At 37.8% G+C, this 13,407-nt stretch overlaps 1 protein-coding gene across 3 annotated transcripts in view; it reads right to left on the bottom strand.

Annotated features, from left to right (window-relative positions):
* LOC149990272 (lysine-specific demethylase 6A-like) overlaps positions 1-13,407 on the bottom strand; it is a 355,815-nt gene that overhangs the window by 302,464 nt on the left and 39,944 nt on the right. For all 3 annotated transcript variants that reach the window (XM_090265492.1, XM_090265491.1, XM_090265493.1), the window contains exon 3: positions 4,455-4,563. In XM_090265492.1, the coding sequence (XP_090121618.1) occupies positions 4,455-4,563 (109 nt within the window). The remainder of the gene's footprint in view (positions 1-4,454; positions 4,564-13,407) is intronic.

Genomic DNA, 13,407 nt, shown 5'->3' with positions numbered 1-13,407 from the left:
ACACATTAAAAGAATAAGAAAAATTCATCCAAACAGAAGCCAGGGAGGAGAGGACAGAGTGTAGCAGCACAGGTGGAAAGCACAATCACACATTATAAAAGTTGGGAGGGACACCTGGAGAATGATCCCAGCCCAAGACCAGACTACATAGCTGAAAGCTCCAGTGCTGGAGCAAATAAAGCCTCACTGCTTCTGACTGTGAAAAGTCCACTTGTTTATTGGACCCACATGGTCTCAACCACACTGGGAACCACTTCATCCTCTACTGATGAATCCCTAAGACTCTGCCCCTTACATTGTAACAGATGCAACAACTCTACCTAAGACACACAGGCAAACACAGAAGACTGTGAAGTTGAGGACACAGAGAAGCAAAGCCCCAAAGAGGGAGCAGAATAAGGTTCCAGGGGGAGAACTGAGCGACAAGCAGATAGACAACCTAACAGACAAGGAGACAGCCAACTTAACAGATGAAGAGTTCAAAACACTGGTGATAAAGATGCTCATAGACTTGACAGATATGCTTGAGTACAGCAAATGCATAAGGGAGGAAGTTAAGGCTATGCTGAATGAAATGAAGGAAAATCCAGACAAAGCCAGTGATGAAGGGAAGGAAGTTGGGGTTGAAATCAACAACTCAGAACATAAGGAAGAAATAAACAGCCAACCAGTACAGAATGAGGAAACAAGAACTGAAAAAAACAAGGAGAGGCTTAGGAACCTCTGGGACAACTTTAAATGTGCCAACATCCAAATCACAGGGGTGCCAAAAGGACAAGAAGAAGAGCAAGAAACTGAAAATTTATAAAATAATGAAGGAAAACTTCCCTAATCTGTTGAAGGATATAGACAAACAAGTCAGGAAGCACAGAGTCCCAAACAAGCTAGACCCAAAAAGAACCACACCAAGACACATCATAAGTAAAATGCCAAAGGTTAAAGATAAAGAGGGAAACTTAAAAGCAGCAAGAGAAAAGCAGTTACCTACAAAGGAGTTCCTATAAGACTACCAGCTGATTTCTCAAAAAAAAACTTTCCAGGCAAGAAGTATTCAAAGTGATGAAAAAGAAGAAGAAGAAGAAAAAAAAGAATAATAATAAGAAAAACAAGGAACTACAACCAAGATTACTCTATCCTGCAAACTTCACATTTAGAATGGTAGGGCAGATGAAGTGCTTCTCAGGTGGGTTCATCATAACCACACCCTTATATGAAATGTTAAAGGGACTTATTTAAGAAAAAGAAGATCAAAACTATGAACATTAAAATGACAACAAACTCACAACTATCAACAACAGAACCTAAAAAAGTAAAAGTATAAACAAATTAAGCAAAGAACCAGAATAGGAACAGAATCATAGGTATGGGGATCATTTGGAGGGTTATCAGCTGGGAGGGTGGACGGGGAGAAATGGGAAAATGGTGCAGGGATGAAGAAGCACAATTGGTTGGTACAAAATAGACAGGGGGAGTTAAAAATAACATAGGAAAGGGTGAAGCCAAAGAACTTATATGCACAACCCATGGACATAAACTAAGGGGAGTGGGATTGGTGGAGGGAAGGAGAGTACTGGGCATAGGGGAGCAAAGGGGGAAAAAAATTGGGACAGCTGTAACAACATAATCAATAAAATATACTTTAAAAAAGAAAAGATAAAGTTAGTGTCATTTGCTATTGGTGGCACCATTTGCTGAGCAGGCCTATGACCTTCATTACTGCCATTATACACTTCTGGGGACATACCCCAGGACTGTAAGTTACTGGAAAGCAAGAAGAGAATGTGACTAACCGCTCCCCAGAGCCACAGGCAGAAGATAACATTGGAGCAAACTGCAGCATCACGTTACAATGCCCCAACACCCCAGGGGCAACAAAATATCAACTTCCCTAACCTTTTAAAATCAAATTATAATCCAATAAAAGCTCCAACTCCCCACCCATCAATGCTGGTATCTATGTCCACAACATGCCCCGCTCTTTTCTTGGAGAGTGAATAAAAGCTTTACTCTATGCACTTCCTTCTCTTTGTGAACTCTTTCACAGCCCATGTCATTGACCTCACTAACACACATCTTAAAACACTTTCTCAGGTTATTTATCTCCACCTATTTCTGAGAAAAAAATATTCCAAATGAATTAAATGTTTTATTCAAAGCTCAAACTTAGAGAAGACTGAATTAATGTTACTGTAGCTAGTTATTAATAAGAAAAGAGAATTAGACATTGAGCTTAACTGACTGAGAAACATAAGCCTGTTTGCTTCACAGGAAGGTACAGCTTCACACTCCAGGCGACCACAGCACTGATCCTCCAAGGGGATTAACACTCTTCCCTTCCCCCTCTGGTACCAGATAGTTGGGAGACACAGCGGAGAAAGTGGACATAGAGGACTGCCATTTTAACTACAGTATGGCCCTATGAATACCCTGCAAAACCTTTAAAAATTGGCCATTTTGAAAAAAACTCCTGGTTATAATCCCAGGGGAACAAAGCAGCAAAGAATCTTTCTCTCTAATTTGTGTGCTCAACTCATCAGTTCATTAGTACATTCTTGTGTTCTCTCTCTCTCTCTCCCCAACCCCGTCACCGTACACCCTCCCTCCCTCTCTCCCACCTTTGCTCTCCCTCCCTCCTCCCTCCCTCTCTCATGGAACCATGTGACAACATATGTCTAGCAGCCACCAGGGCCATGGCAGACTTGTCTGGGCTCCAAAGAACTAAGCTTTAATGTGTACCAAAAATTGGACAGTGGCCTTGGCATGGACAGTAGTGGGATTTGGTGTCCTTTCCTCCTGTATACACTCCAACCAAGAATTGAACCTGCAGCCAAGGTATGTGCCCTGATGGGGGACCAAACCTGCAACATCTTGGTATAAAAAAAGGCCATTTCAATGAACTGAGCAACCCAGGTTGAAATGGAAATTTTTAAAGAAAATCAAGAACAAAACTAATTTTCCCTAGCAAGGTATTTCACTTGGTTAAGTGTTTTCCAATATGCCAAGGTTGCAAGTTTGATTCCAGATCAGAGCACGTACAGGAATCAACCAATACGTACCTAAATAAGTAGAACTACAAATCAATGTTTCTCTCTCTCCTTCCAGTCTCTTCTCAAATCAATCAATAAACCAACAGAAAGGATTTGAAACCATGTTTGTGTTTGTAGTAATAAAATTATTTTGGTCTATGTAGTGGTTCATGACAACTCCTACTAGAAAAGCTTAGAATTTCCTCAGTGATAGACAGAAGTTCTTTCATATTTCAAAGAACCTCTTTTGAGCTCACCAGGATTTCTATTAATGATTTACCATGGAACCTTTATGTAGTCCCAACAAATGCAAAATAAACTTTTGCACTGACATCTGATGAGTTTATGACTTTCTGGTCAGTAAATTCATTCTGGCTCCTCAGGAAGAGAAGTTCTTGAGCTCTGGAAACTTCCAGACCTCACCCTGTATTCTTCATATTTTCAGTGTTCACTTACATGTTCTTTGTAAAAAACCATCGAATCTTCCCCTGGGTTTTAGTGGGCCATTCTAACAAATTGTCAAAAGAAGAAGTCATGGAAAACACTAATTTAAATCTGGTCTCTCAGTAGCACAAGTGAACACCTTAACTTGGAATTGGCAAGATTAGCGTGTCCTTCCAATACGCTAAGGTTGTGGATTTCATCCCTGGTCAGGGTACATACCGGAGTCAAACAATGAATACTTAAACAAGTAGAATAACAAACAAATCAATGATATTCTCTCTCCCTCACTCTCTCTTTTTCTCTCTCTCTCCTTTCTCCTCTGTCTATAAAATCAGTTTTAAAAAATTAAAAAGAACAAAGGACAGCAAAACAGCAATGCATATATACAAAATGATTCATGAATTTTTACATGATATTAAATAAAAATTTCACATTTCTGTCATGACCAGTGACTCGGTCAGGTGTCACTCCATAAAGGGAAAAGTCACCAGTTTGATTCCTGGTCAGGACACATCTTGGATTTTGAGTTTGTGCTTACAGGAAGGAGCCAATTGATGATTCTTCTTCACATTGATGTTTCTCTCCATTTCTCCCTCCCTTCCCCTCTCTAAAAATAATTAAATTTAAAAATTTTTTTTAATTCACATTTTCATCAACTTTTTTTATAAACCTGAGGTGGCATTGGTTAATAAAAGTACACAGAGTCCAAGCTTCTTCTGTCTCCATGTATCTGACCTCTTTCACCCTTTACTTCTCTCCTCTTTTTCATCTGGTAAACCACTATACTGTTGTCTGTGTCCATGAGGATTTGGTTGTTTCTTCAGTTGTTCTCCATCTATTCTCTTTGCTTGCCATTTGTGTTTATGACCTTATTAGAAAAAACTAAAATACAATAATAAGTGCCTATGATAAAAGGGTAAAAATATTGACATTTATATATTATGCAAACAAATTAAACACAAATTTTAAAAGAGAAAACATTACCTTTTGGATAATCTTCCAATAAGAGGTTGAAGTGACCTAATTGACAAAAGGAATCAGACTCCACTCTTCCTTCAGCTTTTAATATTAAAGATTCATAGCAGCGAACAGCCTAGAAATAAAAAAAGTATGTATTAAGAAAAAGATAAAATCCTAATGGAATCCTTTGTGAGACAATGCAATATATGCCATATGAGAGTACTCAAGAAATCAAAGCAATTCATAGGTAATGTCTACCACTGACTCAATATTAAGTTTCTGAGAAGAAAGTTTTCTAAGTTTTTTTTTTAAGATTTTATTGATTTATTTTTAGAGAGAGGGGAAGGGAGGTAGTAAGAAAAGGAGAGAAACATCAACATGTGGTTGACTCCCACACACCTCCAACTCCAGATTCAGACTATAACTCAGACAGGTGCCCTGGCTCGGAATTGAATCACCGACCATTTGGTTTTCAGGTTGGCACTCAGTTGACTCAGTGACACCATCCAGGGTTAAGTATTTATTTTTTTAATGGAGCCATCATCTTATGATATAGTTGCTTTCCTATATAAAAAGAAGGGAAATAAGAGCTACCAAATAAAACTAAAAAGGAGTTCCTTAGCCCTGGCTGGTTTGGCTCAGTGGATTGAGAGCCTGCCAGCGAACCAAAGGGTTGCTGGTTCAATTTCCAGTCAGGGAGCATGCCTGAATTAGAGGCCAGGTCCCTGGTTGGGGGCACGTGAGAGTCAACTACACTTTGATGTTTCTCTCCTTTTATTTCTCCATCCCTTCCCCTCTTTCTAAAAATAAAGAAAAAAATTTTTTATAAAAGGAGTTTCTTAATGATTTATTATGAGTTACAAATCTAAATTGTGACTTTTGTCCTTGTTCATATAAAACTACGCTCAAAAAATTTTACTGGAGAGAGGAGAGAAGATGGCGGAGGAGTGAGGGGAGGCTGCACTTTCTGGCTCCCAAGACCCATCCGTAGTTTGGCCTAATTGCAGAAAGAACATCTCAGTGAGCAGCTGGACACTGGCAGGAGTTGAGCCTTTGCAATGCTGGATTAGAGAAAACCATCTGGAGCAACCTGTTTGGTAAGGATTGCAGAGGACGAAGGGACAAGATGAGATTTCTGACTGGGGTGGCTCCCTGAGCTGCAGCTGGAAGTACACAATGACTTTTTAGTAACCACAGGCTTCCCCAGATAGAAATCGGGAGGAGAGTGGATCTCTGCCCACTGGCAGAACCAGGAGAAGACCAGGTGGCATTTGGCATTGAAAGACAAGAAACAGCGTACTGCTGTGCATGTGAGAACATGATTTTTTCTTTATTTGTTTCTCTTTTGAACTGCAGAGAGCGGAGGAAAGGCTGGGGGTGATAGGACATTCTTGAGGAGCGCAAGTGCAGAGGTGCCCTGGCCCACTCCCCAACCCTCCCCTTGGGTAGCCCAGGTGTGCACAGGGAAGTGCCCTCATACACTGGCCCAGGAGTGCAACCAGGTCACCGGCCGCATGTCTTGGTGCCCCTGGGAAACACCCCAACAGACATAAGATCAGTTCTTCAACGGGTGCAGGGAGGGTCCATTGGACACGCAAAAGACCATACGCAGACACCCCGGGCCAGCTCCAGTGGGCACCAGGCTGGAGTGAAGACCATTTGCGCGGGCTCTACTCGTGCCCACCCAAATAGGTGCGAGAATGGCGGACGGCTGCAGCATGGGAACAGAAGGCGGCGGTGACTCACAAACACTCACTTCCACTGTGCACAAGTGTTCAGGGCCCCATCCCAAGGGGTGAGAGACTAACTCCCAGGGCGCGGCTCGGCAGGCCTCACACTAATGGGCAGGCCACCTTGCATGTGCAAGTGCGCGCGCGCACAAGCACCCCAGCCAGTTCCAAATGGGCACCAAACCTGCAAAGATCATGAACTTCTGGCCTGCCTCATTAGACTAGTTGTGGATCCAGAAAAAGAATACGACACACAAAGGCTGAACTGAGTTAAAATTTTCCTTTTGATTATGTATTTTTAATTTTTATTTATTTTAGTTTTATTTTTGGATTTTATTTTTTAATTTTTTAATTTCTTATTTTTATTTTTATTTTTACTTTTATTTAAAAAATCTTTTTAAAACTATCTCTTTAATTTGTTTCATACCATCTCTTCTTCTCATCCTTCCTCTTTAATTTTTGTTTATTTGTCTGCTTTGTTTAGCATCCCTTTCACATTAAATAGAATATAACTACTATATAGATCTAATACTACACAATTCACTTTCTTACTATATTCTGCATTCTTCCCTCTTTTTCTTTAATTATTAACATACAATGTAACTATTACCTACTGTCTTGCATAGTCTTGACATTACTTACTACTATTACTAATCTATCATCCCCTCTCTAAAAATCATATTTTCCTCTTTAAAAACAACTCTTATCTATTTTTCCAATAGTATAAAAGCTCTAATCTCTCTACATTTATATTAATACTGGCTTATTTGCTGACGAGCGCAGGATAGAGGGTGGGGGATATTTTTGAGGGTGTGAGTTCCCTGCCTGGGCTCTGTGTTTATGTTTTTAACAGCATATACACAAAAGAACTCAAGACAAAGTGGAAAGAGTAACTCTCAATCAACTAGCCAGAGGGAAGATCCCACAAAAGAGCATCTAAAATATAACCAGACAGCATAAACAAATGACATAAAGGGTAACCCAAGAACATCAGGCTCAGGAGATCAAAGAGACTGCACCACTGAAACCCCCAGATCTTCTATAAAAAATCACATACAACACAGGTGGGAAGTCAAAGCAGACAAACCCAAAAAACAAAAACAAACAAGAAGAATCCAACATGGTAAGATGCAGAAACAACCTCTCAATGAAAGGAAAAGAGGAATCCCCAGAAAGAGAGGTAGATGGAATAGACATAGCCCAAATGTCAGACACAGATTTCAAAACAATGACGGTGAAGAAGCTCAATATACTCAACAACCTCAAAAACAACTACGACAACCTCCAAGGAAGTTACCAACAGCTCCAAGAAAATTACAGGGAACTTGCAGAGAACTGCACCAGCATAAAAAAAGACATAGAAACTATCAACAAGAACCAGGAAGAAATGAAGAATACAATCTCTGAACTGAAAAACACAGTAGAATCAATCAAAAGCAGGCTAAACGAAGCAGAGGATCAGATCAGTGAGTTAGAAGACAATGTAGAAAAAATATTCCAAAACAATACAATAAAATAAAAAATGATTGAAAAAGTATGAAAAGGATGTAAGGAAATTACAGGATAGCATGTGAAAAAATAACATCCGGTCATCAGACTAAAAGAGAGAGAATAAAAAGAACAAGGAATAGAAAAGCTGATAGGAGAAATAATGAGAGAAAATTTTCCCAACCTGATGAGAGAAAACTTATGCAACTTCAAGAAGCACAGAGTGTCCCAATGAAGAGGAACCCCCAAAAATCCACTCCAAGGCACATAATAATTAAAATGGCAACATTCAAAGACAAAGAGGAAATCATAAAACCAGTAAGAGAGAAACGGTAAATAACATATAAGGGAGCTACGATAAGGCTATTGACTGATTTCTCAACAGAAACACTACAAGCCAGAAGAAAACGGTCAAAAATACTTCAAGTAATGAAAAACAAAGGCCTACAAGCATGAATATACTCCCCAGCAAGGCTCTCATTCAAAATGGAAGGTGAAATAAGGAGTTTCGCAGACAAAGGAAGACTAAAAGAATACATCTCCACCAAACCAACATTGCAAGAGATGCTAAAGGGAATGTTCTAAGAAAAAGTGAAAAAAAGAGGAGAGGAACAAAGATACAAAGGGAAATAAATAATAACCTTAAATGTAAATGGTTTAAATGCTCAAATTAAAAGACATAGGGTAACGAAATGGATAAGAAAACGGGACCCACATATTTGCTGTCTACAAGAAACACACCTCAAAACAAAAGATTTACACAGACTGAAAGTAAAGGGATACAAAAAAGTATTCAAGCAAACGGACATGAAAAAAATCCTATCAGACAAAATGGATTTCAAAGAAAGGGCAATAAAGAGACAAAGAAGGACATTTCATAATACTTAAGGTAACATTCAATTAAGAAGATATAACACTGATAAATATATATGCACCTGACATAGGAGCATCCAAATACATAAAGAAAATACTAGAAGACCACAAGAAGAATATTAACAGTAACACACTCATAGTAGGAGACTTTAACACTCCATTATAAACAATAGACAGCTCTTTGAAGCAAAGAAACACCAAGGATATACAGGCATTGAACAACACAGTAAACCACATAAACTTAACTGATATATATGTAGACCTTTTCACCCCAAAGAAGCAAAATATATATTCTTTTCAAATGCACATGAGACATTTTCAAAGATAGACCACATGATAGGACACAAAACAAGCCTCAACAAATTCAAGAATATTGAAATCATATCAAGCATCTTTTCAGACCACAATGCCTTGAAACTAAAAATCAACCCCAGGGAAAATATCAAAGACATCCAAACACATAGAGAATGAATAATATGCTATTAAATAATGAATGGGTTAATAATGATATTAAAGTAGAAATCAAGAAGTTTCTGGAAACTAATGATAATGAACACACAACACCCTAAAACCTATGGGACACAGCAAAAGCATTCCTAAGAGAGAAGTTAATAGCAATACAGGCATATCTGAAAAGCATGGAAGAATCTCAAATAAAAAATCTAACCCTAAGGCTACAAGAACTGGAACAACAACAATAAACAAAGCCTAGGGCAAGAAGAAGGAAGGAAATCATCAAGATCAGAGGAGAATTGAATGACATAAAGACCAAACAAACAAATCAAAAGATCAATGAAAATAGGAGCTGATTCTTTGAAAAAATAAACAAAATCAACAAGCCTTTAGCCAGGCTCATCAAGAAAAAAAGAGAGAAGACCCAAATAAACAAAATCTGGAAAAAAAAAAAAGGAGAAATCACGACAGGTACCACAGAAATACAAAGGATTGTAAGAAATTACTACAAACAACTGTATGGCAAGAAATTTGACAACATTAAAAAAATGGACAAATTTCTAGAAACATATAACCTTCCAAACTGAATCAAGAAGAAGGAAATTGAAAAAGTAATCAAAAATCCCCCAGCACACAAAAGCCCTGGATCGGAATGGCTTCACAGGCGAATTTTACAAAACATTTAGAAAAGAACTAACTCCTATCCTCCTCAAACTATTCCAAAAAATACAAGAATAGGGAAAAATACCAAATTCTTTCTATGAAGCCAGTATTACCCTAATTCCTAAACCAGGTCAAGACACAACAAAGAAAAAAAACTACAGGCCAATATCATTAATGAACATAGATCCTAAAATCCTCAACAAAATATTGGAAAACAGGATCCAGCAATACATCAAAAAGATCATACACCACAATCAAGTGGGATTCAACCCAGGGATGCAAGGATAGTTTAATTTTCACAAATCAATGAATATAATACATACCTAAACAAAATGAAAGACAAAAATCTCATGATCATATCAAAAGATGCAGTAAAAGAATTTGATAAAGTACAATACCCATTTATGATGAAAACACTCAGCAGAATGGGAATAGATGGGGCATACCTTAACATAATCAAGGCTATATATGAGAAGCCTGAAGCCAACATCATACTGAACAGCCAAAAACTGAGAGCATTCCCCCTGAGATCAGAAACAAGACAAGGATGTCCGCTCTCTCCACTCCTATTCAACATAGTCTTGGAAGTTCTAGCCACAGCAATCAGACAAGAAAGAGAAATAAAAGGCATCCAAATTGGGGAAGAAGAAGTAAAACTATCATATGCAGATGACATGACAGTATACCTAGAAAACCCTATAAACTCCAATAAAAGATTACTAGATATAATAAGTGAATTTGGTAAAATAGCAGGGTACAAAATAAATATACAGAAATCTAATGCATTTCTGTACACCAACAATAAAATATCAGAGAGACAAAAAAAAAATACCATTTACTATAGCAACAAGAAAAATAAAGTATCTAAGAATAAACTTAACCAAAGAGATAAAGACCTGTACTCTGAAAATTACATAACTCTGAAGAAAGAAATTAAGGAAGATACAAATAAATGGAAGCAAATACCATGTTCTTGGATGGGAAGAATCAACATCATCAAAAGGGCTATACTACCCAAAGCAATTTATAGATTCAATGCAATCCCTATTAAAATACCAATGACATATTTCACAGACCTAGAACAAATACTCCAAAATATTCATATGGAACCAAAAAAGACCCTGAATAGTAAAAGCAATCTTGAGACAGAAGAACACAACAGGAGGAATCACAATACCAGATATCAAACAATACTACAAAGCCACTGTGATCAAAACAGCCTGGTACTGGCATAAGAACAGACATATAGATCAATGGAACAGAATAGAGAGTCCAGAAATTAATCCAGGAATATACAGTCAACTAATATTTGATAAAGGAGGAAGGAACATAAAATGGAGTGAGAAGAGCCTCTTTAACAAATGGTGCTGGGAGAACTAAACAGGGACGTGCAAAAATATGAAACTACACCACTAACTCACACCACACACAAGAATAAACTCAAAATGGATTAAAGACTTAAATGTAAGCTGTGACGCCATAAAAGTCCTAGAGGAAAACAGAGGCAGAAAAATTTCAGATATCACACATAACAATATTTTCACGGATACATTTCCTAAGGCAAGAAAAATAAAGGAAAAAAATAAAGAAATAGGACTACATCAAACAAAAGAGTTTCTGCTCAGCAAAAGAAAACATCAGCAAGATGAAAAGGAACCCAACCATATGGGAAAACATACTTGCCAATGATATCTCAGACAAGGGACTGATCTCCAAAATATATAAAGAGCTTATACGACTCAACATCAAAAAAACAGACAAGCCAATTAAAAAATGGGCAAAGGACCTGAACAAACACTTCTCCGAAGAGGACATACAGAAGGTCCATAGACACATGAAAAAATGCTCAACATCATTACCCATCAGGGAGATGCAAATAAAAATCACACTGATACACCACCTCACACCAGTCAGAATGGCCATCCTCAACAAATCAACAAACAACAAGTGCTGGTGAGGATGTGAAAAAATGGGAACCCTACTGCACTGTTGGTGGGAATGCAGACTAGTGCAGCCACTATGAAAAACAGTTTGGAATTTCCTCAAAATGAAACTGCCTTTTGATCCAGCAATTCCACTGCTAGGATTCTACCAGAAAAATCCTGAAACCCCAATTCAAAAGAACTTATGCACCCCTATGTTCATAGCAGCACTCTTTACAATAGCTAAGTGCTTGGAACAGCCTAAATGCCCATCTATAGATGAGTGGATCAAAAAACTGTGGTACATTTACATAATGGAATACTATGTAGCAGAAAGAAAGAAGGAACTCCTTCCATTTGCAACAACATGGATGAAACTAGAGAGAATTATGCTTAGTGAAATAAGGCAGGCAAAGAAAGAAAAATACCATATGATATCACCCAATACAGGAAACTAAAGAACAACACAAACAAACAAACTAAATAGGACAAGGAGCCGAATAACAGTCAACAGAGGGGTGGGAGATAAGTAAGAGAAGGGTTTAGTCAAGGAACGTGTATAAATGACTCATGGACATGGACAATGGGGAGGGATATGATTGTGGGAGAAGGGCTGGGCTGTGTTGGGGGGAGCAATGGGGGAAAAATGGGACAACTGTAATTGAAAAATCAAAAAATAAAATAAAAAAAAAAGTTTACTGAATTTCAGCAGCCAGTAACCATGTCTTATAACCCACAAGACCAGCTCAAAATAGTCCTATATTGTTTAACCAGACTGAGTTGGTTTTCAAACAGCGCAGATCAAAACCACATATCATTCGGCCAAGGTATGAAGCATGATTAGAAGGGAGACCTTTGACTGCCTTGCAATCTCCTCAACCACACCCCCTCCAACACATACAGAACCAAAGCATTGGACCTACCTAGAACCCTTTCAGAAGCAAGGGGCCATTGTCTTCTGCTGTTGGTACTCCTTTATCATAAATAGCCAAGCTTCAAGGTCTTCCAATTCAAATTTTCCCCACCAGCACGTCCCCTTACCTGCACCCACTAACCCCTCAAAAAGTTTTAGGCCAGTCCAGCACACAAAATGAATCTGAGGTACCATTAAGTCTACCATATTCTTGGTTGGCACCTTCTCAATCAATAATCCTTTTCTTACTCCAAACTCTGACATTTCGAAGTATCCAGGCATATGAAGTTGGATTCAGTAACATGATTTTTAAACATTAGAATGGCAAGTCCAAATTGAGACATGCTGTAATTTTATATTACAACACAGATTTGAAAGACTACATTCAAAAAGTGAAAAATATTGACTAATAATTTTATGTTGAACAAATTAGAGTAATAGTTTGATTATAGTAAGTTAAATGAGATATTAAAGTTGTGTTTTATTTTTACTATTTTTAATACCGCTGTTATATAATTTAAAATTAACATATGACTTCAAAAATGTCTTTACAATACAAAAGCTGCTCAACAGAAGCTACCATTTGTACTATGCAGCTATTGTTTTGCAAAGTATACTAACAAAGTAGACTACTATATACTCTTTAAATTGTTTTCTTCCTAGTTATCCTCATATTTTACCCATACTAACTCAAACATTATCTCAACCAAATACACTGAGATATCTTTCCAACATCCTTTCTAAAGAACGTATTGTTTTTGAACCTAGTAAGTTTGAAGAAGTAGGAAACAAAAATTCTGTACTAAAATATCAGAAATAATAATGTTCTGGAGTTCTCTGCAAGCCAAGTTGTCACTAACCATAAGAGAGCTTAGAAATTTAAGCACTTCATGTTTCAGTCTTAACAACATAATGCCTTGTGTATTTCGAGCGAC

This window comes from Furipterus horrens, unplaced genomic scaffold (assembly GCF_987537825.1).
Source record: "Furipterus horrens unplaced genomic scaffold, mFurHor1.1.pri manual_scaffold_19, whole genome shotgun sequence".
NCBI classification, from domain to species: domain Eukaryota; kingdom Metazoa; phylum Chordata; class Mammalia; order Chiroptera; family Furipteridae; genus Furipterus; species Furipterus horrens.
Note: the sequence above shows the minus strand (reverse complement) of the source record. Positions and strands in the feature narration are given on the sequence as shown.